At 44.7% G+C, this 27,705-nt stretch overlaps 1 protein-coding gene across 5 annotated transcripts in view; it reads right to left on the bottom strand.

Moving 5' to 3' along the window:
- Nucleotides 1-24,071, bottom strand: part of NF1 (neurofibromin 1) — a 436,753-nt gene extending 412,682 nt beyond the window's left edge. For 3 of the 5 annotated variants that reach the window (XM_077482413.1, XM_077482415.1, XM_077482416.1), the window contains exon 1: nt 23,874-24,071. In XM_077482413.1, the coding sequence (XP_077338539.1) occupies nt 23,874-23,933 (60 nt within the window). In that variant the 5' untranslated portion in view covers nt 23,934-24,071. The remainder of the gene's footprint in view (nt 1-23,873) is intronic. The other 2 variants (XM_077482414.1, XM_077482417.1) reach the window with 1 other exon arrangement.
- Between the last annotated feature and the right edge of the window lie 3,634 nt (nt 24,072-27,705).

The raw sequence follows: 27,705 nt of genomic DNA, 5'->3' as shown, positions 1-27,705 counted from the left end.
CTATCCATGCCCATCCGTGCCGCCTATCCATGCCCATCCGTGCCGCCTATCCATGCCCATCCGTGCCGCCCATCCGTGCCGCCTATCCATGCCCATCCGTGCCGCCCATCCGTGCCGCCTATCCATGCCCATCCGTGCCGCCCATCCGTGCCGCCTATCCATGCCCATCCGTGCCGCCCATCCGTGCCGCCTATCCATGCCCATCCGTGCCGCCCATCCGTGCCAGCTATCAGTGCCAATTTGTGCCACCTATCAGTGTCCGTCCGTGTTGCCCATCCGTGTTGCCCATCCGTGTTGCCCATCCGTGTCGCCCATCCGTGTCGCCCATCCGTGTCGCCCATCCGTGTCGCCCATCCGTGTCGCCCATCCGTGTCGCCCATCCGTGTCGCCCATCCGTGTCGCCCATCCGTGTCGCCCATCCGTGTCGCCCATCCGTGTCGCCCATCCGTGTCGCCCATCCGTGCCGCCCATCCGTGCCGCCCATCCGTGTCGCCCATCCGTGTCGCCCATCCGTGCCGCCCATCAGTGCCACATTGGTGCCCATCAGTGCCACCTTATCAGTGCCCATCAGTGTAGCCCCATCAGTGCAGGAGAAAACGTACTTATTTACAAAGTTTTTAAACTGAAACAAAAAAAAACTTTTTTTTTCAAAACTTTCGGTATTTTTTTATTTGTAGCGCAAAAAATAAAAACCGTAGAGGTGATCAAATACCACCAAAAGAAAGCTCTATTTGTGGGAAAAAAATGATAAAAATTTCATTTGGGTACAGTGTAGCATGACCGCGCAATTGTCATTCAAAGTGCGACAGCGCTGAAAGCTCAAAATTGGTCTGGGCAGGAAGGTGTTTAAGTGCCCTGTATTGAAGTGGTTAATGTCTAAACCACAGGCAAAAAAAGTGAGTACACCCAGAAGTGAAAATGTCCAAATTGGGCCCAAAGCGTCAATATTTTGTGTAGCCACCATTATTTTCCAGCACTGCCTTAAACCTCTTGGGCATGGCGTTCACCAGAGCTTCACACGTTCCCACTGGAGTCCTCTTCCACTCCTCCATGACGACATCACGGAGCTGGTGGATGTTAGAGACCTTTTGCTTTTTCACCTTCTGTTTGAGGATACCTCACAGATGCTCAATAGGGTTTAGGTCTGGAGACATGTTTAGCCAGTCCATCACCTTTACCCTCAGCATCTTTAGCAAGGCAGTGGTCGTCTTGGAGGTGTTTGGGGTTGTTATGTTGGAATACTGCCCTGCAGCCCAGTCTCCAAAGGGAGGGGATCATGCTCTGCTTCACTATGTCACAGTACATGTTGGCATTCATTGTTCCCTCAATGAGATGTAGCTCCCCAGTGTCGGTAGCACTCATGCAGCCCCAGACCATGACACTCTCACCACCATGCTTGACTGTAGGCAAGACACACTTGTCTTTGTACTCCTCATCTGGTTGCTGCCACACACGTTTGACACCATCTGAACCAAATACATTTATCTTGGTCTCATCAGACCACAGGACACTGTTCCAGTAATTCATGTCCTTAGTCTGCTCATCTTCAGCAAACTGTTTCTGAGTTTTCTTGTACATCTTTAGAAGGGGTTTCCTTCTGGGAGGACAGCCATGCAGACCAATTTGATGCAGCGTATAGTCTGAGCACTGACATGCTGACCCTATACCCCTTCAACCTCTGCAGCAATGCTGGCAGCACTCATACAACCATTTCCCAAAGACAACCTCTGGATATGACACTGAGCAACTTCTTTGGTCGACCATGGCGAGGTCTGTTCTGGGTGAAACCTGTCTTATTAAACCGCTGTATGGTCTTGGCCACCGTGCTGCAGCTCAGTTTCAAGGTTTTGGCAATCTTCTTTTAGCCTAGGTCAGTGATGGCGAACCTTGGCACCCCACATGTTTTGGAACTACATTTCCCATGATGCGCCACTACACTGCAGAATGTATGAGAATCACAGGAAATGTAGCTCCAAAACATCTGGGGTGCCAAGGTACGCCATTACTGGCCTAGGCCATCTTTATGCAGAGCAACAATTATTTTTTTCAGATCCTCAGAGTTCTTTGCCATGGAGGCGACATGTTGAACTTCCAGTGACCAGTAAGAGCATGAGAGCAATAACAACAAATTTAAAACACCTGCTCCCTAGTCACACCTGAGATCTTGTAACACTAACAAATTACATGACACCGATGAGGGAAAATAGCTAATTGGGTCCAATTTGGACATTTTCACTTACGGGTGTACTCGCTTCTGTTGCCAGTGGTTTAGACATTAATGGCTGCATGTTGAGTTAGTTTGATATATTTTTTTTTTTTTTTACACACACAATTGTCTATTGATGCCAGAAGTTCTCCTCCTTGTAGGATGGAGACTACTGATCGGATTTATTCCATGCGAAAAGATCAAATTTTTAGGAACCGGTTTAGATCTTGGAGCTCTAAAACGGGTCTGACATCTCCATCATCTTTGGCACTGTGAAAAGGTTTGAATAAAAACCCCAATCCCTGCTCTTGCATGGGAACTACCACGATTACTAAACTAGAGTTACTGTGGAGACGACCCATCTGTCCTGAAAATCCTCCTGCCAAACCCTTGAGAACTGTAGCAGTCGTCTCCCCACTCGAATGAGCAGAGGCGCCCCTTCATAAAGAGGCTTTAGCGTTCTGTCTTGTAGATTCCCTCCCCCAGGACTTTTGTCCTTAGGTTGACTGAGTTTTACCTCTTGAGCCTGAGGGTGGAGGCCGTCGCCCCTGGCACTAGATAAGTCCGGTTTAAAGTCCCCTTTCTTAACTGGCAAAAAGGGTACGTTTCCCACTTGAGATTTTTTGGCTATAAATTGTCCAAATCCTCCCCAAAACAGCCGTGCACCACGGAAGGGAAAAACAGCCAGGAGCTTTTTACATGGCGTTTCGGCTGATCAATTTTTCAACCATAAGATTCTACGCACATGCACCAACCCAAGCATAAGGCAAGAGGTCTGGAGGATAGAATCTCTGATTGAGTCAACTGCAAAACACAAAGCCGCTAGTAGGTTGGCTAACTCCCGGGTCTGTTGTTCAGGGAAAACCTCGAGACCCTGCTTCAAGTGGTCTCTCAAGGATTGACATACCCCAATTGCCGCTACTGCAGGTTGAGCTACTGAACCTGCCAAGAAAAAAAATATATATTTTTTAACAGGAATTCCATTTTTTTTTATCAGTTGGATCCTTAAGCATTTGAGTGTTGTCAACAGGACAAGTCAGACTTATTCACAGAGGATATAGCGGTGTCAATTGCTGGTATACCCCCCATTTTTGTGAATTTTTCCTCCATAGGATAAAGTGTTAAAAACTTTTTAGGAGGGAAACATTTTTTATCTGGGTGATCCCACTTAAAATAAATAAGCTTTTCCAGCAGGAAATGAACAAGAAAGGCATGCGCAGTTTGAGGAGGCTTCAGTGAACCCAAACAAGACGAGGGTTTTTCAACCGACTCCGTTACGGGTAACTTAAATGTGGAGCGGACCATTTCAGCAAGAGTTTGCAACAGCAATTTCTCATCCTGTGAAGCTGAAGAGGGTCCTTCCCCACTTGATTCCACAGAAGAGGAGTCATCAGTCTCCTGGTCCTCTGAGGGGGATTAGTATCCCCTTTCCCAGAGATCCTGTTTGAGGGCCCTGGGTGGTAGACAGAGACCTAATTGTGTTGTTCTTTCACTTTGTGAGGATGCAAGGCCATTAATCTTTCCTCTAATTCACTTATGGTTGAGGAAAAAACCTCCTGATTAATATATGCAGTAGCTGAAATGCCAGAAGCAGTTGCCTCCCCTGATCCTGACGGCTCACCCTGGGCAGCCTCCCCAGGCCCTTGGGGGGTGATGCTGCAGAGGGAGATCCCTTTGAGCCCCTATTTCTCGGGGTATTTGTACCTCCCCTTCTGCCCATAGTGCCAAGTACAAAATGCAGAGGTACTACCAGAAATGCACCCACTGCTGAGCAATATAGTGCAGCAACTGCCGCTATCAAGGCTCAGTCTGATGCTAAGTGAATGTTGCCTCGCAATGCCTGTGTCACCCACACTCACATGCCCTCGTCTGCTCTGTGTCCCTCCTTGAGCTGTGTGCACCTGCAAAAGAGTACACTTTATAGCTTTGTATAGTCCGTGTTTCGGGAGTACCACGCAGATGTCGTGCTAAAGCTCCGCCCCATCCTCTGACCATCCCTTCCGCCGCGCCTCCCCCCTTCCTCGTATTTTTCAAAGAAGACTGCTTTTTCCACGCGAGCCGAGGGCTCTGATCCTGATCGGATTGCACATGGAGGGGAGGCTGGAGCAGAGGAGGGCAATTGGATGGAGAGTTGCCGTGATGGCGGCGGCAGGAGGTGGTGTGGCATACGGCCACCTGCCCTATGGCTTCTTAGCCTGAAGGAAGCTGTGGGGGACATTCCCGAAAAAAAAAAAAAAAAACCCTTCCCACATCCTACCTGGAGCATGGGCTCGGAGGAGTGTACAGCTTGGACGAGACTGACAAGCAAGGAAAGGTACGTGCTCTTGACAGCCCTCGTGGCGACTTTAGGCATAGCATACATTTACTTAAAAGGAGAAAACCCACAAGAATTAGAAAAATTCCTTAGTAGGGATGAGCTCAGGCGTGTTCACATGGAACACGTGCAGAGGCCGACAGGAAGTCAGCGCAGCGCTGTGCTAATCACAGGCAGCAAGACATTGCCCGATCTCTGCAGCCGCGCATCGGTGCAATGTCTCACTGCCTTGATTAGCGCAGCACTGTGCCAACTTCCTGGCGGGCACTGCACGTGTTCCATGCGAACACACCTGAGCTCATCCCTATTCCTTAGGAATCTCCCTTACCTTACCCAGCTGCAGGGTTCTGTGGTAACAGACCCAATCTTCACCTCTCACAGTGGGCTCCGTTTAGAAAACCTTCAGGGACTTGGGGTCCTCCCTTTTTAAATCGGGGGTTCTGCAGCTCTGGGCCTGTAAAGCAGTCTGCCAGGAATATGGTTGAAAAAAAACAAAATACTGGATACTGGGGTCCAGCTCTCCAAAAAGAGAAGAGTTACAGGTAAAACCTTGTTTTTTTGGACACAAGGCCCATGTACCATTCAATTCAGCCTGGAAAAGACACTTTGAATGGACTTTGAATGGATTAGGTTGCATGGCTTACCGCAGTAAGGAATATTCCAGCAGAGCTCAGCACATCTTTACTTGTGGCCAGCAACTAAGACACTGGTGAAAAAACTGAGGTACTCCCAGTAAGGGGAGGGGTTAGAGGGCTAAACTTCCTGTCCATCACCCAGTGGTGCCTATATAACCCATCAGTAAATACTGTGGCTCTGTGTTCTGTGATATACGAAAAAGAAAAGCATTGAACTGAAATGTATTTAGTACTGCATACAAAAACATTTGTTGGTAATGACAGCTTCAAGATGCCTGTAGTAGAAAAGATGTAGCTGGATAGCCGCACTCCGAATTATTCAACTTTATTTCAAAAATGTAATTAAAATCATAGCATCTAGGCTGGTAAACAGACAAACTGCACAGCCGCTGACATGTTTCACACCGAACACAGTGCTTAGTCATAGCTATAGCGGTTGAATAATTCGGAGTGCGGCTATCCAGCTACATCTTTTCTACTTCAGTTCCTGTTGCAAACAGAGCCAGCACCCTGTGGGATTGTGGAGACAGCTGTTTTGGGAGAAGTCATTACCTTAGAGTGGTAATTCTTTGTATTCAAGATGCCTGTATGGAGAAACTCGCATGCATTGCTCAGGTCTGATTTTTGCCTATTCTTCCACAGAAATTCAAATCTTGAACGCTGATCTTTATTTCTTTCCATAGATGTTTTCAGGGCTTTCTTTCCTCAGCGAATAGGTGCAGGAACTCAACCATGCCCGCCACACACACATACCTGCCAAATGGCATCAAATAGTACCTCTTCCCCCTCTCTCCACTGCCATCATCTCCCCCCCCCCCCCCTCCTTAAAAGCTCCACCATCTGTCATATGTCTTACCTTTGTTGCAATATTAAGCTGAAACACCTATCTGGCTATAGTACCTCCCAGCATACTATACTATAGTCACTTGCAAAGTAGATCATGCAGTAGCAGCATCAACTGGTCACCAGGGAAAAATGGAGACCACGGAGGGTGCAGCCTACCACGCACCGTCTCCTGCCCATGACTGCACTGAACCCTGGGTACCTGTTCTGTATCTCCCTTGTCCCTGTCCGTCACTCAGTGGGATCAGCGTGGGAGATATGACCTGTGGTGGGAGCTACTGGGAGATAAGCTATCACTTCTAAATGCAGAAGCTGGACTTTAGTGTTACCAAGTGATCGCGGTGAGCAGGGAGCAGAAGACCTCAGCCAGAGGTGGTGGAACGGAGTTCCCCCTAGTTCCTGCTGAAAAAAACCCTGGATTTTCTATTGGATTCAAGTCAGGTGATTGGTTTCAAAGAAAAAAAAAAGCTGCTAGAATGGCCCAGCCAATCGAGAGTTTCCTAGGCTTTGCGTTTGTCCACCCTCGTTTCATCTTCATCATCCTGGTAGATGGCAGCAGATTTTTATCAAGAATGTCTATGAACATTTTTCCATTCTTCCTTCAATGATATGACGTTTGGCAGTACCACAGGGCTTGACAAGTTTGCTTTGAATCTAGGAGCCAGCTAAAAAAGTTAGGAGTCAGTATTTTTTAGCGTAGCATGGATTGTTAGTGCTCGGAGAAAGAAGTATTTTGCGTCCCCTAAACCATCTAAATGAATTACAACAGAGCGGCTGGTCAGCCAATAAACCAGACATAACGTCGTTATGTCAGGGTTGTAGGCTGGCTAGAAAGAATCACAATAAAAAATTGTCATAGGGAGAAACTCAATATTATGCCAATTGCATCACAACTGTGGCATGTAAAACACCCTCATTTGCTGCCTATTGCAGCTTAAAAGAGAAGTATGGGTTTTTCCTCCATCATACTTACCTAGGTTGATGCAGCATTGGTCCAATGTTGTATCTGTCCCACGGCACCTCTACACTGACAACCGAGCAATCCAACATTGCAGGCTTGGTTCTCACAGCTCGCAGAGCATTGCCGACTGTCAATCAGCAGCTCTCCGCTCTTCTCCCTCCTTGCTTACTAGAGCGCTGAGCTGTGGAGGGGCGGGGAAAGGCCTTCTCAGGCTCTCATCGGCTTGCTAAGAGGCCGAGATGGTTTTCAGTCCAGGCACCTGGCAAATACAGACTTCCAAAGTCGGGATAACAGTGCCGGGACCGATTCCTGTGATGTCAGCAGAGAGCGGACTTCAGATCTGAAAACAGATCACAGGAGTGCAAAACTATTTGCACTCCTGTGACCCATAGGAGAAGCCCAGCCAAACAAGCTTAGGCTGGACTTCTACTTTAAGGTTGGTGACAAAAACATGGCTCTACCACACATTTTTACCACCCAACTGCACATCTAAATGAAGCCTTAGAGACACTAACCTTGGGCTGAGTGGGGATTTCTGAATGATGCCTGCAGCTCCAGTGTAAATGAGCCCTTACAGACCATTTTAAACAGTCAATCTTTACAGGCATCAGGATTTATTTTACTGAATAATCTCTGATCCGGCATCCTAGCCAATAAAGTGAACACGGACCTTGAATAATGTCCAAACAAAAGATGGCTGCATCCTTCTGGAGAGATGATAGAGTATCATGTGTTCTAGCACAGTGATTTTTTTTTTTTTAAAGGTCTAAGCCAGGGGTATGGAATTAAAATTCATAGAGGTCCAAATCGCATTTTTGTGCGATGACCGAGTCTTTCCATCACAGCCCAGGTGTGCAGGCATGGCAGCATACTCATTTGCTGCACCTGTATTTTCTACTGGGAAAAGGACCTGGCGTCTTTTTAAAAATGCCACCCGGAAAAAAAACCTTGTCCGGAGAAGAAAAGGTGAGCGTTACCATCAGTCCTGTGTCATGCCAACAGTAAAGCATCCTGAGACCATTCACGTGTGGAGTTGCTTCTCAACCAAGCGAGTGGGCTCACTCACAATTCTGCCAAAGAACACAGCCATGAAGAATGGTACAAAAACCATCCTCCAAGAGCAAGTTCTCCCAACCATCCAAGAACAGTCTAGAGTCGAGCAACATCTTTTGCAGCATCAGAGAGCACCTTGCCATGAGGCAAGAGTGATAACCAAGTGGCTTGGGGAACAAAACATCAACATTTTGGGTCCATAGCTTGGAAACTCCCCAGACCTTAATCCCTTGTGGTCAATCCTCAAGAGGCAGGTGAACAAAAAATAAATAAAATTCTGACAGCTCCCAAGCATTGATTATGCAAGAATGGGCTGCCATCAGCAAGAATGTGGCCCAGAAATTGATTGACAGCAAGCCAGGGTGAATTGCAGAGGTCTTGAACAAGGTTCAACACTGCAAATGCTGAATTTGCATAAACTTAATGTGGTTATAAAGTCTTTTTTTTTTTTTTTTTTTAAATAACCAACATGTTATACTTGCCTGCTCTGTGAAATGGATTTCCACAGAGTGGCCCGGATCCTCCTCTTCTCAGTTCCCTTTTCACTGCCCCCCATTGAGTGCCCCCACAGCAAGCAGCATGCTATGGGGGGACTCAAGCCAAGCTGCAGCTCCGTGTGTACATTCAGACACAGAGCTGCGGTTTGGCCTTGTCCCCTCTCTCTTCTGATTGGCTGACAACGGCACTGCTGCCGTGTCTCAGCCAAGCAGGAGGGAGTGTCCTGGACATCTCTGGATAGAGATGGGGCTCAGGTAAGTATTAGGGGGGAATCGATGGGGGCTTCTACACACAGGTTTTGGAGTTTTGTTGTGAAAAACATTTGTGTCATTCTCATAACTTTTGGCCAGGGCTGCAGTAATGGCAGCAAACAGCTACTTGTAGAGGGACTGCAATATTGCAGTGAAAATCAGACAATGACACTAATACAGTGATCACTGCTAAAAATGCACCGTCACTGTACTAATGAGACTTGCTGGAAAGGGGATAACATCTAGGGCAAAGGGTTAAATGTGTGCCTTATCTGTGTTTTTTGTGTTTGTACTGTATGTGCTGCTTTTACTAGGGGAAGAGATGGATTGTATTTCCTGTTTTGCAGGAACACGAAATCCATTCCTTCCTTCCAGTCCAAACAGAGATCTGCCTTGTTTACCTTGGCAGATCTCTGTCCGAGAGTTGACGGGTGCAGATAGACATCCAGTGCCCGACACCTATAGATCAGCTTCGGCTGTGAATAATCAAAGCAGAAGCGGCCTGCAGGTGCCCCCTGTAAGTGGAAGTGGATACAGTGTGTGTGTGTGTAAAACACACATGATCCTGCACAGGAGAGCTGCCTATAACAGTAAAAACAGTAAATCAGCTATGGGGCGGTCAGTAAGTGGTTAATGAAGTCCATAATACCATACAAAGTAGAGCTTGATCTTCAGAGCCCTAGCATACCCCATGCCTAATGTTGACCTCTGGTTTGTAGGCGTTTCCACTACTTTCTCTTTCAGAGAGCCCAGAGGACACTTGCCACTCAATTACTAAACCTACACTGAAGTATGCATAATGGTGGTGTTCAAAAGAAGAAACCTCAATCTGAAGGTTGCAATTCTCACATTATACTTAGGAGGATATTTAGGGAGAAAACTGTACATGAAAACATTCAGTACTTGCTTTTAAAATTATATCAATTTTTCAGTATAGGGCTGATGACAGGTTGGCTTCAAAATGCCTGATGCCTTCTTCTGCACTGACTGGCATCTAGATTTAAAGTACATTAGTTTGCCTACTCATCACACACATATTTATGATAAGGGTACCAAACTGTCAACAAGCTGAATGGCTAATTTGCCTAGCTTCATTTTCTGAAACATTTTAAGACTCCTTTCACAATGGCAGCAGGGTTTACTGCACCCTACCTGAAAAGTGATCTGTGGAGGATTGAATTTTCAGAAGACAAAGAAAGGTGGTTTTTATTTTTTGCATACTGTAGTTGAGGATTCACTTTCTGTCCCAGGAAAAGTTAGAAGATCTCTCTCCAAAGCACCCACCGTCTGGAATCGTGGGCAGAATCAAATGTGAATCAAAGAATCTAATTTGTCCCATAGCCAAAACAGGAAAGTGAGGCAAGTCATCAGCCATAACCAGTATTTTTTATTTTTTCAGTCGGCCATTCTCTCTCTCATAAAAGCAATCCAAGCAGCCGATTGTCCCTTCTAAAAGCAATGCAGTGGCCAATATAAAAAAAAAGAAATAGTAATAATGTTTTTTATTATTAATATCTATCTCCACACACACATATATATATATATATATATATATATATATATATATACACATACACATTTACCGTTTGTAAACGGTGTTCACACCACACATGTAAGGTATTGCTGCAATCGTTGGAGCGAGAGCAATAATTCTAGCGCTAGAACTCCTTTGTAAATATAAACTGGTAACCTGTCAAAACATTTTAAAGTTTCGCCTATGGAGATTTTGAAGTATTGTAGTTTGTCACCATTCTAAGTGTGCGCACTCTTAAAAGCACAACATGTTAGGTATCTATTTACTCGCCCCAAGTTCCGCTACAAATCAAAGGGAGAATGAAGAATTGCAGTCCAAGGACCATGGCTATGGAGCGCTCTGCCCACTAACATCCGCATGGAAGAAAACCATCGGGCCTTCAGAAAAAAAACTCAAGACCCACCTCTTCTAAGAAGCAGGACAACACAGGACAGATCAAGCTCCTTCAGGCGATCCAGTTCACATTTGTAGCGCTATACAAGTCATTCATTCATCCAACATCTTATATTTTACTAAAAAAATTGACTATATATTGTGGGTTTTTTTTTTTTTTGCATTAAAACGTAAGTATATTTTTTTCAAAAAAAAAAAAAATGCTTTTGAAAAACTGCTGCGCAAATATTGTGCGACATAAAAGAACGCAACAATCGCCATTTTATTCTCTAGAGCAGTGTTTCTTAACTCCAATCCTCAAGGCGCCCCAATAGGTCATGTTTTCAGGCTTTCCATTATTTTGCACAGGTGATTTGATCAGTTTCACTGCCTTAGGCCCCTTTAACACGGACGACCCGTTCAGGTCCGCCTGTCAGTTTTTCAGTCGGACCTGAATGGATGCTCCATAGAGGTCTATGGAGCGTCGGATGTCAGCGGTGACAAGTCCGCTGACATCCGACCCGCTCCGATCCAAAAAAGTGTGACGGAGGAAAAATCTATTTTTCCATCTGTCATCAGATCGGGTGACGGACGGACACTGCAGTCCGTCGTCACCCGATCTCCCATAGGGGAGAGCGGCGCTGTGACAGGTCCGTCCCTGTGCAGTGTGCAGAGACAGACCTGTCATCTTCCTGCTCAGCGGAGATCACCGCTGAGCAAGCGGATATCCACGGGGCAGATCAGCACTGATCCACCCCGTGTGAAAAGAACCTTTAGTAATTATCACAGGCACCTTGAGGACTGAAGTTGAGAAAACACTGCTCTGGTGTTTTTGCTTAAAAAAATAAAGAAAGAAAGAAATACATAAAATACGTTTGGAGTTTCTAAGTAATTTTCTAGCAAAAAAAATAATGTTTTGTACTTGTAAACAAACTGTCAAAAAAAGGTCTGGTCCTTAAGTGGTTAAAAAATATCTACATCTCTCAAACTGTTTTGTTTGCTTTGGAAGGATAGATAGAGTAGGATTAGCACTGCTTCAGGTTTGTTTTCTGGTTGTGTCCCACTGGGAAGATTTTCTCTCATTTCCTGTCCTGGAAACAGTGTCTCCGAAATAAAGGCAAATACTATTACTAGTGTCAACAGGTGTCTCCATTGTAAAATTACCCCTGCCAACAGTTCTGGTAAAAACTAACATTTTGGCTCTCTCGCCACTTTTTGTCCAGGTTACAAATGTTCAAAGGGGGGGGGGAACAAAGTTTGCCTTTAGATACACTTTAAAGTCTAAGTTCAGGTTTCCCATCAATGCAAATAGTCTGTTTGGGCCATGTCTACCAAAAAATATTTCCAAATCAAAGTTATTCTGCCACTGTCAGAGCTGTACTGTAGTAAAATCAGCTACACCAGGGCTTGACAAATGTGCTTTGAATCTAGGAGACAGCTAAAAAAATAAAATAAAAATAAAAACACACACACACACACAAGCTTTGGTTTCATTGACAAAAACTCTCGTTATATGCAGCCCTATGAAACCCTAGAGAATAATAGAGGTAGTTCTAATGGTTTATGTCACACGATATCACTGTGAAGGTAAAATTTCTATAAAGAAACACATTAAAGTTAGTTTTAGGGGGCACAAAAATGCAATAAATTACCCAATTGTTTGCTAAAATATAAAAGCAATAGATAGATACCCAACATGTCAAACCTTAAAGCGGTGCTCGCGCCACCCAAACAGGGTAAGCTCTGCTTGTTTGCACCCTCCCCCTTCCACATTTTGCGCTTTTTGGAGTGGGAGGGGGGAGCAGGTACCTGGTTTTGACACATACACACTCCCACTTTCTGGTAAGATCACCGCACGGCGATCTACGTCAAGTCCGGCCCCTCCTGCTGCCTTCTGGGTCCTGTGTGTGTTTCAGAAGACAATGGAACCATTCAGAAAGCACAGGGTGACTTGCACATGGGCAGCCTGAGGGCTTCACTGCCAGTTTCCCTTACTAGCAATGCCGGCACCTGAAGCCGATGGACGAATTTGCTCAGGTGAGGACATTGTGGGATCCCTGGACCGGTAAAGCCCTGAACTGGGGCAATGTTTGGGCTGTACTGACAATCAGTGCCCCTGATTATCAGTGTAGGTGTCCCCCTTCACACATGCCAGTTAGTGGCTCTCCTCTGCTCATCCTGTGAGTGTGGAAAATAATAACGAGCAAATGTGTTTAGATCGTGATCAGCTGTGATTGGACCCAGCTGATCACATGGTAAAGGGCCGCTGTGATCGTCCTTTACCCCAGTCTGATCAGCTGTGTCCAAAGAACAGGGGGGCACACAGTTTTGGGAGGATATCAATAGACACCTTTCCAGAAATGGAAGACCGTGCTTTCACTCAGCTATAGTGTTAGGCCTCTTTCACAGGTACGATCCGTTCAGGTCCGCCTGTCAGTTTTTTAGGCGGACCAGAAGGGATGCTCCATAGACCTCTATGGAGGGACGGATGTCAGCGGTGACATGTCCGCGGACATCCAACCCGCTCTCAAAAAGTGTGATGGAGGAAAAACCTACTTTTACATCCGTCTGAGGATCGGATGACGATGGACTCTACGGTCCGCCGTCATCCGATCTCGTATAGGGGAGAGCGGCACTCTGAAAAGGTCCATCCCTGCACAGTGTGCAGAGACAGACCTGTCATCTTCCTACTCAGCTGGGATTGATGGAGCGATCCCTGCTGAGCAAGCAGATTTTCACAGGGTGGATCAGCACAGATCCGTCCCGTGTGAAAGGACCCTAATCAACAAGTGGTTATCGAGACCCTGGATGTCTCCCCTGAATGTAATGCAGATCACACTGCATTACATTCTTTCCTAGCCTTGATGCCCAGAGTAAAAGGTCATGACATCATACATCACTTCCAGGTCAACAACAAGATATGCCCTCACTACCCTCTACCCAGCAGCACCCGCTATCCAAGGTCCACAGATGGGCAAGCACATCTGAGCCCAAGATACATAGCGGGGGGCATGCACAGACGTGTAGAAGCATTCAGATGGCAGCTCAGCTGCCTGAATTCTTCCAACAAGTAAACTGCCTGGCACCTGGAACCACATGTCCCGGGCATCAAGCAACATGAATTTGTGCATCCTTGCCCCTGGTGCCAACAATGAATGGGTTGACAAATGCCCAGGTGCCAGGATACAATTTCTAGCGCCTAGGATTCATAAAGCCCTGAGCTATATAAAGTATGCAGTGCTGTCTTCTGGCAGCATTACAGGTTAACTTCTCATCTGCTTCTAGATACAAACTGAGTTGGGCAGAAGCCTTCTATTTTTCCTGAATGAATACAAGGCTGCCTCTAATTAGCCAAAGTAGAAATTGTGATGTCATCCGTCTGCCTCTCCACTTCAGATAATCAAACAAAGCCTTGCATTTATTGATAAAAATATGAGGCTTCCCCTGAATGGCTGAGAAGTCATTGGCCTGACCCAATCTTGTTCCAGAAGCAGATGAGAAGTCGTCTGTGATATTAACAGAACGCAGCTGAAAAATTTGTGTAGCCGATGCTACTACAGTATGATACAGTGTTGACAGCGGCAGAGTAACATGGTTATGGGAATCGTTTGGGTCAGCTTTCCCCAAACAAGCTAAAATGAACAGAAGGCTGGACTTGGGCTTTAGTGTAGGGCAAAAAGTGCAGCAACCTAGTCAGACAGTGCACATCCTTGGAGTGTGAAGTCAAAGCAGCCTGGTTTGCATTTTTTTTCCCAGTCACTGGCAGTATGAGGAGATACAACAATATCAGCCAACAGATAAAAATGAAAATGGTGAATTCACTTAAATACTTTGGGTTCTCTGGTCATAAAGGATCCCTGTGTATATGATAAACAAGCTAGCCAAAAACAAAGAGCATATATTCTGTGCACCTTTCCTTGCAACATTCATTGCAATTACCATCCTCTTTCCAAAAAAGGCTATTATTGTAATGTATAGGAACATGTCAAAGGACATGCAAAAACCTAGAAAACTTTACAAATTCATATTAAACACCTTTACAAATAAAGGTTCACTTTAGCAAAAAAAGTATTCTGCTCTGGTACGTGGTGAACACCTGTGATGACAGCATTGCACTCTGTACTGATGTTTGAGCATCTGCATTTCTGGACACAATTTCAGGAATTTGTGTTGCACATATTCACAATACATTAGTAGGCAAAATCCATTAATATTTAAGCTCATATGCACGTATTTGTGCGTACTGGCACAAAATACTGACTGGGGATGCAGATTTTTCTATTTTTTCACTCAAGAATATGCAGTGCTCTACCAATTTAGCTCTGGAAGAACAGGCCATTTTCCGCCATTTAGCACTGCACTACTTTGCCTACAGCATTGCATCGCCGCGCAATTGCCAGTCAGACAAAATTTATATCATTTTTTTCCCACAAATAGAGCTCTCTTTTGATCACCACTGGGGTTTATTTTTTGCTAAATAACTGAAAAAAATACCATACATTTTGAGAAAAAAAAACCCACACTATTGTTTACGGTTATAAAACATTCAATATAAAAAAATAAAATAAAAAAAAAATTTAAATAAATCTAATTTCTTCATACATTTAGGCCAAAATGTCTTCTGCTACAGGTCTTTGGTGTAAAAACAGAAAAGAAAAAAAAACAATATGAGTGTATATTGATTGGTTTGCGTGAAAGTAAAAAGTGTCTACAAATGATGGGCTATGCACTGGAATACATTTTTTATTTTTATACTAGTTATGGCGGTGATTAGCGAATTATAGCAGGACAACGGGCAATCTGACACTTTGTGGGAACTTACTAACTGCCATCTCCAGTGATAATAATACAGTGATCAGTACTAATATACATTGTACTGACACCGGCTGGGAGGAAAGGGTTAAATGCGTGCCCAAGTATGTTTGCTATGTGTAATGTGTGCTGCTTTTACTAAGCAATGTACTGGTTTTTATTCCCTGCTTTGCAAGGATACAAAAACCATCACATCGCGACTGTCAAAACACAGCTTTGTGTTTACATACACAAAGCTCTTTCCTGCCACTCGCTCCGACCATAAATCATTGGCTGGGAACTGATGATTGGCATGTGCTGGAGCCAGTAACAGCATGGGTGGGTGCACGCCCCCTACCTGGAAACGCAGAATCACACATTAGCGATTCTGCACAGCCGGCCCACACTTTAGCAGTAAAACTACAGTGCATGGTTGGAAAGTGGTTAAACACCTGTGTGTACCTGTAAACAACAAGCTAGATTTTAGATCAGTTTAAAAAAAAAAAAAGAAAAAAAAAAGCCATACTCCACTTTTTCAAGCTACAGTGTAAAGACCAAGCTGTCAAGTAAAAGGGAAAATGGGTTGGGGCAAACCATATCATACTTTGTGGGTTGCTAACAAAGTTCAACATTTAACCACTTAAGCCCCAAACCATTTTCCAGCTAAAGGACCAAGCCCCTTTTTGCAATTCGGCCCTGCGTCGCTTTAACTGAGAATTGCGCGGTCGTGCGACATGGCTTCGAAACAAAATTGGCGTCCTTTTTCCCCAAAAATAGAGCTCTCTTTTGGTGGTATTTGATCACCCCTGCGTTTTTTTTTTGTGTTCTATAAACAAAAAAGAGCGACAATTTTGAAAACACATTTTTTTACATTTTACTATAATAAATAACCCCCAAAAATATATATATAAAAAAAAAAAATTTCCTCAATTTAGGCCAATACATATTCTTCTACATATTTTTGGTAAAAAAAAAATAAAAAATAAAAATCACACTATTGATTGGTTTGCGCAAAAGTTAGTGTCTACAAAATAGGGGATAGTTTTATGGCATTTTTATAAATTTTTTATTTTTACTAGTAATGGCAGCGATCAGCAATTTTTATTGTGCCTGCGATATTATGGCGGACACGGACAATTTTGACACATGTTTGGGATCATTGGCATTAATACAGCAATCAGTGCAATAAAAAATGCACGATTACTGTAAAAATGTCACTGGCAGTGAAGGGGTTAACCAATAGGGGGCAGTGTAGGGGTTAAGTGTGTTTTTTTTTTTAACTGTAGGGGGCGTGGCTTGGCATCTGACGTCACTGATCGTCTTTCCCTATAACAGGGGACAGACGATCAGTGACAGGCTCAGTAGGAAGCACGAGGAGAGGTTTGGTTACACGTACCTCTCCTCGTTCTGCAGCTCTGTGACCCGATCGCGGGACACCGGCGGCGATCGGCTCCGCGGGCCCCGTGGCCACGGAGCTCAGGACCGGGTCGCGAGTGCGCCGCCGGCGGCGTGCTCGCGACCCACGGCTGGGCATTTAAAGAGCAAAGTACAGGTACGTGCTTGTGCCCAGCCATGCCATTCTGCCGACGCACATCGGCGTGAGGCGGTCCTTAAGCGGTTAACCAATAAGGTTTCGATTAATGCTGCCCTCAGATAAGCGAGATCTGTGGTGGATCCGTTTTAGGCCTCACGCACACAGGGCATTAAAAAAAAAGCAAGCTGCAAAGCCAGTACCGATTCCAGAAAAATAAGCGGCTGTAAAAAACGCGCTTTAAGGCACTTTCACACTGGGGCGGTGGGTGCGTCGGAGGTAAATCACCGCTATTTCTAGCGGCACTTTAACCTCAATTTTGTGATGCTATTCGGCCGCTAGTGAGGCACTTTTAACACCCCCCCACCTCCTGGGCTAGCTGCCAAGAAAGGGTTAAAACCACTGCAAAGCCCTGCTGCAGCAGCGCTATGCCGGCGGTATAGCCACGCTGCCCCATTGTTTTCAATGGGCAGGAGTGGTGTATACAGATTGGAGAGATAGCAGCAGCTCTATCAGGGCACTTTGCAGGCGCTATTTTTAGTGCTGTCGCGCCTGCAAACTGCCCCAATATGAAAGGGGCTTTAGAAGCATTTTGCATCAGCAATATCGCGTATTTAGCCGCATTTCTCTGCCCCCTTCTATTTCCCACTCGCAAACCTAATTACTACAGCGTAAACACGTTTAGCCGCATAAGCCGTTTTTACAGCTGTAACACTGCTGTGCTCCAGAACGCACTGGCCCTGGTTTTTTGTGCAGCTTGAAAAATGCCTCCTACAGCTCCTAAAAGCCTATGTGTGCATGGACACACAGAATAAGGCCTCATACACATGGACATTTTTACAGCGGCTTTTTTGAGCTTTTCTTGCTGCTTAAGAAGGCAACGGGCTCATACACACCATGCCGTTTTTGAGCTGTAACAGGCATGGTCATTTTTAAGCTCCGAAAAAAAAACAAGGACCAGCGCCTTCAGAGGCATTAGAGCAGTTTTGACGCTGAAAAAAAAGCTAAAAAACGTGCATTAACGCTATACCGACGTTTTTTAGTGTCAGCGTTTTTAAGCTGCAAAAATGTTTATGTGGGCAATTTGAGAGTGGAAAATAGAGGAATGTTTTTTTTTTTTGTTTTTTTTTTAACGCGCCTTAGCGTTAACGCTTAAAAACGTTGTTAAACGCAAATTGATGCCAAACCAAAACGCTAGTAAAATTGCGTTTTTAACGCTGCTTTTTTCCCTCAGGTGTTGTTACTAACTTTAAAGCCCATTTTTTAAAACGTCCGTGTGTATGAGGCCTAACAGAACTTTTCAAGCAAAAAAAAAAACACCTGACGCAGGTGGCTGGGAGGTGTTATGTCGCCTCTTCACCATCTGCTTTAACCCTTAAAAACAAACACCACCCTGCACGCAATTGCAGCACGGCCCCATTCACTTGAATGGAATGCACTCAGTGAGCAACACTGCCTGCTGAATGCACAAAGAGTTATACTTAGGAGGGGTGTAAAAAATGCAGCTCAACTTTATCACCCCTCCAACCACAAATGTAAACCTAGTCTAATGGAAAAACTTCTTAAAACATATCAGCTGGAGGCCAATTTTTTTTTTTTCATATATTACTTAAAATGTAAATTCATTACTTGTCCATCAAAAGCTGGCCACACACTATGCGCTCATATGGGATGGTTCCTGAGGGCCCTCCCCCGTTCACTTTACAACCTTTGTCAAAGGAGCCTGCTGGAAAAAATTTTCACAAAACAACTGCAGCATCCAATCAGATGTAGCTGCTGTTTAGATATTTTGACAGCTGGCAGGGCTGGCTGTCAAAATAGATACACTTCTACTGAGAATTCACATTGCATTAGCACGGAAAGAAGAATTTATTTTTTCAGCCCTATATGTGTACGGTCAGCTTTAGCTACCTTTACGGCTACTTTCACACTGGGGCGGGAGGGCACCGGCGGTAAACCGGTGCCATTTTTAGCGGAGCCGGAAAAAAGGTTAAAACCCCCCACAACGCAGCGCTGTCCCATTGTTTTCAATGGGCAGGAGCGCTTTAGGAGAGGTGTATACACCGCTCCTATACCACTGCAAAGATGCGCTTTTCAGGACTATTTTGATTGTCCTGCGAGCGCAACACTCCAGTGTGAAAGCCCTTGGGACAGGAGAAGGTCTTTACAGGCGATATTTTTAGCGCCTGTAACACGCCTCAATTTGAAAGTAGCCTACCTGTTCAATGATGACAATGATGCTGTGTGATCCTACCGCAGAACCAACAGTATGCTCACCATAGTAAAGCAGTATTAAATCCAAAACCAAAAATGTAAATCAATTTCAATTTAATAATTAGATGTGGTGCATTAGTTTTCACCTCTCTTTTCAATTGGTGATCTGACCACCTTTTTTAGTCAGAACTTTGGATGAATGAGAACAGGAAGCACAGAGGAAAAACAGCAACGTTGACAGTCGGGGGGGGGTGTGTTAATGTATCAGCAGATTTAGAAACACTAACAAATTGAAGCCAAGCTCCAGCTCACATTTTATAATCATTGACAGCAGTTTTTTTTCCCTTTTGGGATAAAAGATTTGCATGAATAAATACAAATGGATCATCTCAATCACCCCCTGCCAGTGTTAACCACTTGCCAACTGTATAAAGTACATATACAGTGGCAATGTGTCCTTCCTGCGAGCCCCACCGCCCGGCTGTGCTGCGATTTGCTAGCCAGCTGCTGATTGGTCGCCAGCACCCAACGATCAGCTTTGGAGACTGCCGAAGAGAAGGTAAACACAGGGCCCTCTTCTGACAGCAACAATGCGCTGGTTTTTTTTCTTCCTGCAAAACAGCACGTTGCTTAGTAAATACTGCACACAGTAACACGTTGGCCACACATTTAACCCCTTCCCTGCCTGTGTCATTAGTATAGAGACAGTGCATATTTTTAGCACTGATCACTGTATTGGTGTCACTAGTTTCCAAAAAAGTGTCATAAGTATCAGCTAGGTGTGCAATGTGCCCGCCGCAATATTGCAGTCCAGCTATAAGTCACTGACCACTGCCATTACTAGTAAAAAAATGAAAAATGAACAAACATTCTATAAATAGATACCATGTTTTTGGATGCTATAACTTTTGCGCAAACTAATCAATATACGCTTAGTGAGTTTTTTTTTAACCACTTGCCGACTACTGTCAGCACATATACAGCGACAGAATGGCACGGCCGGGCTATACATTACTTTAAATTTCCCGCCATGCACGAGAGCGCCTGCCGCAAGCTCCGTGACCGTGCCCGCGGGACCCCCGCACTCGATCGCCGCTGGGATACCCGCGATCGTGTCACGGAGCTAAAGAATGGGGAGATGCCGATGTAAACAGCCTCTCCCCGTTCTGCCTAGTGACAGGTCACTGATCGTCTACTCCCTGTCATCAGGAGCAGCAATCAGTGTCGTGGCACACACAGCCCAGAGAGTTAGAATCACTGCCCAGGACACACTTAAACCCTCCCCAACCCCTAGTAGTTAACCCCCTTTTTACAGTAATCAATGCAATTTTATAGCGTTGATCAATGTATTAATGCCAATGGTCCAAAAAACGTGTCAAAATTGTCCGATGTGTCGGCAATAATGTCGCAGTCACAATAAAAATCGCTGATCACCGCCATTACTAGTAAAAAGAAAATTATTAATAAAAATGCCATAAAACTATCCCTTGTTTTTTTTAGATGCTATAACTTTTGTGCAAATCAAACGCTTATTGCGATTTTTTTTTTTACCAAAAATATGTAGAAGAATACGTATCGGCCTAAATTGAGGAAAAAAATGTTTTTATATATTTTTGGGGGCTATTTATTATAGCAAAATGTAAAACAATGCTTTTTTTCAAAATGGTCTCTTTTTGGTTTATAGCACAAAAAATAAAAACCACAGAGGTGATCAAATACCACCAAAAGAAAGCTCTATTTGCGGGAGAAAAAAAAAAAAAAGGACGTCAATTTTGTTTGGGAGCTACGTAGCACGACGCACAATTGTCATTTAAAGCGACTTAGTGCCAAATCGCAAAGAGTGCTCTGGTCAGGAAGGGGGTAAATCCTTCCAGGGCTGAAGTGGTTAAACAAAAATATGTAGAATACATTTTGGCCTAAATAGATAAAGAAATTTGATTTTTTTATTTATTTTTTATTGGATGTTTTATAACTATAAACAAGTGTTTTTTTTTTTTTTTATTTAATTGCCTGGTCATGGAGGGGGTAAACCTGGAGCTGAAGTGGTTAACCACCTCCCACCTGGCCTATAGCAAAATGACGGCCGGGCAGTGGTTCAGTTATCCTGACTGGGTGTCATATGACGTCCTTCAGGATAACAGCCACAGTGCGCCCATGGGGGCACGCACCGCGGCGATCGGTGGTGAGGTGTGTCAGTCTGACACACCGCTACAACGATCTCAGTAAAGAGCCTCTGACTGAGGCTTTTTACCACGTGATCAGTCATGTCCACTCACGGCTGATCATGATGTAAACAGGAAAAGCCATTGATGGGCTTTTCCTCACTCACGTCTGACAGACAACGAGAGCCCATCGGCAGCTCTCCTGACGGGGGGGGGGGGGGGCTGCGCTGATTGTTTATCAACGCAGCCCCCCCCCCACACTCAGATGCCCACACTGGACCACCAAGGAAGCCGCCAGGACCGTACCACCAGGGAAGCGCCCAACATGTGGATGGCCAGGTACATCCCCCATGGCCATCCACATGTGCCCAATCTGTGCCAATCAGTGCCCACAAATGGGCACTGACTAGAACCATAGAGTAACAGATGAACTGAGTAATGCCTAGCAGTGTCGCCCATGAGTGCCCCCAAGTGCCACCTAATTGGTGCCGCCTTATTAGTGCCCCTAAGTACAGCCATATCAGTGTCCGTCATTGAAGAAGAAAACGTACTTATTTACAAAAAAAAAAAAATTTAACAGAAAACAAAGAAAAACTTGTTTGTTTTTTCTAACTTTTTTTATTTGTTGCCCAAAAATAAATCGCAGAGGTGATCAAATACCACCAAGAGAAAGCTCTATTTGTGGGAATAAAATGAAAATAAAAATTGGTTTGGATACAGTGTAGCATGACCATGCAATTGTCATTCAAATTGCGACAGTGCTGAAAGCTGAAAATTGTCTTGGGCGGGAAGATGTCCAAGTGCCTGGTATTGACGTGGTTTGTCTCATTCATGTTAACATTCTGCTGGAGGACTTATACTGTGAAAAACAGACTTACTGGCTGGATCCCCAGATGAAAATAAAAGTCTAAGGGATGGTCCACACAAAAAAAAAAAAAAAAAACAACACACACACACACGATCTGTTCCAGATGCTTTTTTGCACCAGCTCGCACCATATGCGGTCCAGCGCATTTTTTTTCTGTATCAAAAAGGCATGGAAAGTAGGTAATATGGTTTCAATGGCAAAGTTCACATCAGTGCAGTCAGTTCCAGAAAAATAAATAGAACATGCTGCATTTTTTCTGCACTGGACTGCGCTGAAATGCAGTAAAATGTATCAAAAATGCACTGGAAAGCATCAAAAACACACCGGATCCCAGCACAGTGGGGGGAAAAAAAACGCATCTGGAATGCATCAAAAACACATTAAAAGCACACATGCACAAACACATCCAGAAAGGATCTGGAGAGCTTTTGTGGTGTGAACCAACCCTTAACGAGTTCCGATGCATTTTTGACGCGTTTCAACATGCTTTTTTTTTCTACACTATACTGGGGTCCAGTGCAGGAAAATGCAGCATGTTCTACTTTAGTTTTCTGCAACTGGAAAGCATCAAAAACGCATTAAAAGCACACATACATAAACGCATCCAGAAAGGATCTGGAGAGAGCTTTTGTAGCGTGAACCAACCCTTAACGAGTTCCGATGCATTTTTTACGCGTTTCAACGTGCTTTTTTTTCTTCACTATACTGGGGTCCAGTGCGTTTTTGATGCATTTTACTGCATTTCAGGACAGTCCAGTGCAGGAAAAATGCAGCAGGTTCTACTTTTGTTTTCTGCAACTGGAAGGCCCTGCAACTGACTGCACTGCTATGAACTATGGCCTTGGAAACCACATAACCTACTTTCCATGCGTTTTTGATCCAGAAGGAAAAAAAATGCACTGGACCACATGTGATGTAAACTGACCCTAAAAAAAGAAATACAACCAGAACATCTAAGAATTGATAAGCTGCAATATAATTAAGGGTTGCCTTTGGGTTTGACACCGCTATAGAGCTAATGGATCTAATGCCCAGATCAACAGATGAATATAGAATAAAGCCTAAAAAAGGTAAAACAAATGCAGCCGTTACATCTAAGAAATGACAAGCTGAAATATAATAAAAAGGTTTGCTTTTGGGTTTAATACTGCTGTAAAAATAATGGATCTACTAGCAGGATCAACAGGTCCTAGAACAATGTAATGGGGAACCAAGAAAAGAACTAGTGCTGCATCTATGGCAGTGACAGACTGATCACCTATGTCAGTGACACTTCCTAGTTGTCATGAGTCCATGCGTGACAATGACCTAACACTGACCACTGGTTGTGACCACAAATACACAGAGAAGATGAGAGCAGTGGTCAGGCCCTGGTGATGTATACAAGGCATTGTGATGCTTCCTGTGTGGATGGCAGTGATGGGGCCATGCCTGTCCTCCTGGGCTCACACACAGGACATGGTGTCACACTGACAGTCAGGGTGGACTGACCGATCATAAAAGCAGGAGATCAATGGGAGAAGGGAAGGCAGCCCTGTGTATCCATCATCATCATCATCATCATCATCACTGCCATCCTTCTCCTCCATAGCAACACTCCCTTCCTCCTCCCCGGTACCCAGAGCGGCGCTTCCATTTACCTGCTCCTCGAAGCGGTTCACCACGGCTTGCACCCACTCCACCGGCTTGTGAGCCGCCATCTCCCCGACCGGGGGGTCCCCCCTTCCTCCGCTTCCCGGGGATCACAGGCCGCCGGAGGGGAGGTGATGATGACAGGAACCGTATCCGCTTCTAATTCTGCCACCTCCTCCGCTTCCCCCCTCCGCCACCTCCTCCGCCACCACCACCGCCGCCGCCTCCTCCACCACCTCCCGCCGCCGCCGCCCCCTCCTCTCCTCCTCCCCGCTATCGCGCTCTCCCCTCGGCCATCACCGCAAAGACGCCATGACACCAGACCGGAAGTGCAATCACTCTGCTCGGCCCCTCGACTGCTGGGGAGGAGGCGCGCATGCGCCAGGCGCTCTGGTGGCGAGGGATGGTCGGCCGGGGCTGAGGGGAGCGGCTTTGCTCAAGGGGCGTCGCTACGTTTGCTGGAGGACCCAGTTAACCCCTTCGCTGGCAAGCCTCATTGGGGGTTATTTACTAAATGAAAATCCGCTTTGCACTGAAAGTGAACTTGGCAGTAAAGTTGCTGTAGATCCGATGGGGGACATGAAAGGAAAATAAAAAAACAGCATTATAGCTTGCACATGATTAGATGATAAAATCAGCAGAGCTTCCCCTCATTTCAGATCTACCCCTTAGATTTAGAGCGACTGCACTTCCAATTGTACTTTCAGTGCAAAGTGGATTTGCCTTTCGTAAATAACCCCCATTGTTTAGAGCTGAAACGTACTCGATGGGGGTTATTTACAAAAGGTAAATCCGCTTTGCACTGAAAGTGCACTTGGAAGTGCACTCACTTTAAATCCAAGGGGTAGATCTGAAATGAGGGGAAGCTCTGCTGATTTTATCATCCAGTCATGTGCAAGCTAAAATGCTGTTTTTTATATTTCTTGCATGTCCCCCTCGGATCTACAGCGACTGCATTTCCAAGTACACTTTCAGTGCAAAGTGGATTTGCCTTTAGTATATAACCCCCATATATTTTTGGATGACATTTCATATTCCCTTTATGTGTCTGTGTTACCATGTACTTGTGTTAAAAAGTATCCTGTCTTCTTTGTATTGCTTCCTTTATGTGAAATCCCCAGTGACCCTACCAGTTCCCCTTTTTTCATGTTTCAAACTGACCATACTAAGCATGAGAGCACATCTATAGAACCATGGACAGTTTTCTTCTTTGCATTTTACTAGGGAGTTTAGCCTGCCTGTCCTCCAGAGGTCTGACTTGTGCTAACTGACACGCCCCCTGCAGAGTCTCCAACCCCAGCTCTCTGAGTACCTTATGTAGATGAGGACAAAGGTTATGTGATCACTAATAAAAATAGAAAAAAAAAGTTATTTAGACTGTTTTATTTTATATTTACACATACAATTTGCCTTGCATTTCCATTTTAACCACTTGCCTACTGGGCACTTTTACCCTATTCCTGCCCAGGCCAATTTTCAGCTTTCAGCACTGTCACACTTTGAATGACAATTACACAGTCATGCAACACTGTACCCATATGACATTTTTATTATTTATATGTGTGTGTGTATATATATATATATATATATATATATATATATATATATATATATATATATATATATATATATAAATAATACACTATCTTTATTATTTATTTATTTTTTTACTAGTAATGGCGGCGATCTGCAATTTTTATTGTGACTGTGACATTACGGCGGACATATCGGACACTTATGACACATTTTTGGGACCATTCACATTTATACAGCGATCAGTGCTATAAAAATGCACTGATTACTGTATAAATGTCACTGGCAGGGAAGGGGTTAACACTAGGGGGCGAGAAAGGCGTTAAATGTGTTACCTAGGGAGTGATTCTAACTGTAGGGGGAGGGGACTCACAAGACCAATCAGTGTTCCTCTGTACGGGGAACACACCATTGGTCTCCTCTCCCCTGACAGGACGTGGATCTGTGTGTTTACACACACAGATCCACGTCCCAGCTCTGTTACCGGCAATTGCAGGTGCCCCACGGATATCGCGGCTGCCAGGCATGCGTACCGGCACCCGAGTGACGCGGTGTGTGTCCCCTAGATGGCCGGGAAGACTAGGACGTCATATGACTCCCCACCCTGGATGGGAGATCCCTCGTGCGGGTGTCATATTACTATGGGCAGGGTATGAAGTGGTTAAAGGAACTACCAACAGAAACCTTGCATTAAGGATATATTGAGTTTCTCTGAATATCATAAGCATGCACAGCCTATTGCATTAGGGTGCGCACCCCAAAGCTCAAACACACATACGTGTATGTATATATATATTGCGCACACAAGAGCATCTGTGACCGCCGGGTCCAGTGGACCCGGCGCATCACGGATCACGGTAAACGGCCTCTCATCGAGGCCATTTACCACGTGATCGCTCCGTCAAATGACGGATTGATTACCGGTACAGCGGAGGGGAAAGAGATCGGTGTCAGCAGCGCTGTGGGCTGCATCTGCAGTGCCCACATCGCTGCTCACCGAATTTAACCCCTCCATACCCTGGCAATACTCTGTAATACCCACCAATACTCTGCAATACCCCCCCAATATTCTGCAATACCCCCCAATACTCTCCAATACCCTTCAATACTCTCCAATTCCCGCCAATACTCTCCAATACCTGCCAATACTCTGCAATACCCGCCAATACTCTGCAATACCCGCCAATACTCTCCAATACCTGCCAATACTCTCCAATACCCGCCAATACTCTGCAATACCCCGCCAATACTCTGAAATACCCTGCCATAAATTGCCATACCCAGCCATACTTGGAGATACCCTGCAATACCCAGCCATACACGGAGATACCCAGCCATACTCGGAGATACCAAGCCATACTCGGTGATACCCTGCAATACCCAGCCATAGACGCCCCCCCCCCCTCACCGCCCTACAGTGCTTCTACCAACTCGCCAATATGATCAAAGCCAGAATCTTTTTTTTATTTTTTTATTTCAGGCTTCCCAGCCTAGAGGTGAGATGTGGGGTCTTATTGACCCCCAGATCTCACTGTAAAGAGGAGCTGTCATCCCATATTCCTATTACAAGGGATGTTTACATTCCTTGTAATAGCAATAAAAGTGATCAAAAATTTATTTTTGGGGAAAAAAAATTTTTTTTTTAAAGCGCCCCTGTCCCCATGTGCTCGCATGCAGAAGCGAACGCATACATAAGCCCCGCCCACATATGAAAACGGTGTTCAAACCACACATGTGAGGTATCGCCGTGAACGTTAGAGCGAGAGCAATAATTCTAGCCCTAGACCTCATCTGTAACTCAAAACATGTAACCAGTAAAACAAATTTAAAGCGTCGCCAATGGGGATTTTTAAGTACCTCTTTAGGACAACATTGGATCATTCAGAGATCCTCACTGAACTTCTGGAGTGAGTTTGCTGCACTGAAAGTAAAGTGGCCGAATAATTTTGCACGCACCACTTTTCAGTTTTTTATTTGCTAAAAAAGTTTAAAATATCCAATAGATTTCGTTCCACTTCACAATTGTGTCCCACTTGTTGGTGATTCTTCACAAAAAATAAAAATTTTATATCTTTATGTTTGAAGCCTGAAATGTGGCAAAAGGTTGAAAAGTTCAAGGGGGTCGAATACTTTCGCAAGGCACTGTATATATAAATATATAGATATAGATATATATGTATATATATCTATATAGATATATATGTATATATATGTATCTCTCTCTCTCTCTCTCTCTCTCTCTACATATATATATATATATATATATATATATATATATATATATATATATATATATATATATATATA

Source organism: Lithobates pipiens, unplaced genomic scaffold (assembly GCF_037356315.1).
Source record: "Lithobates pipiens isolate NorthernLeopardFrog02 unplaced genomic scaffold, aLitPip1_a1.2 Scaffold_16, whole genome shotgun sequence".
NCBI classification, from domain to species: Eukaryota; Metazoa; Chordata; class Amphibia; order Anura; family Ranidae; genus Lithobates; species Lithobates pipiens.
Note: the sequence above shows the minus strand (reverse complement) of the source record. Positions and strands in the feature narration are given on the sequence as shown.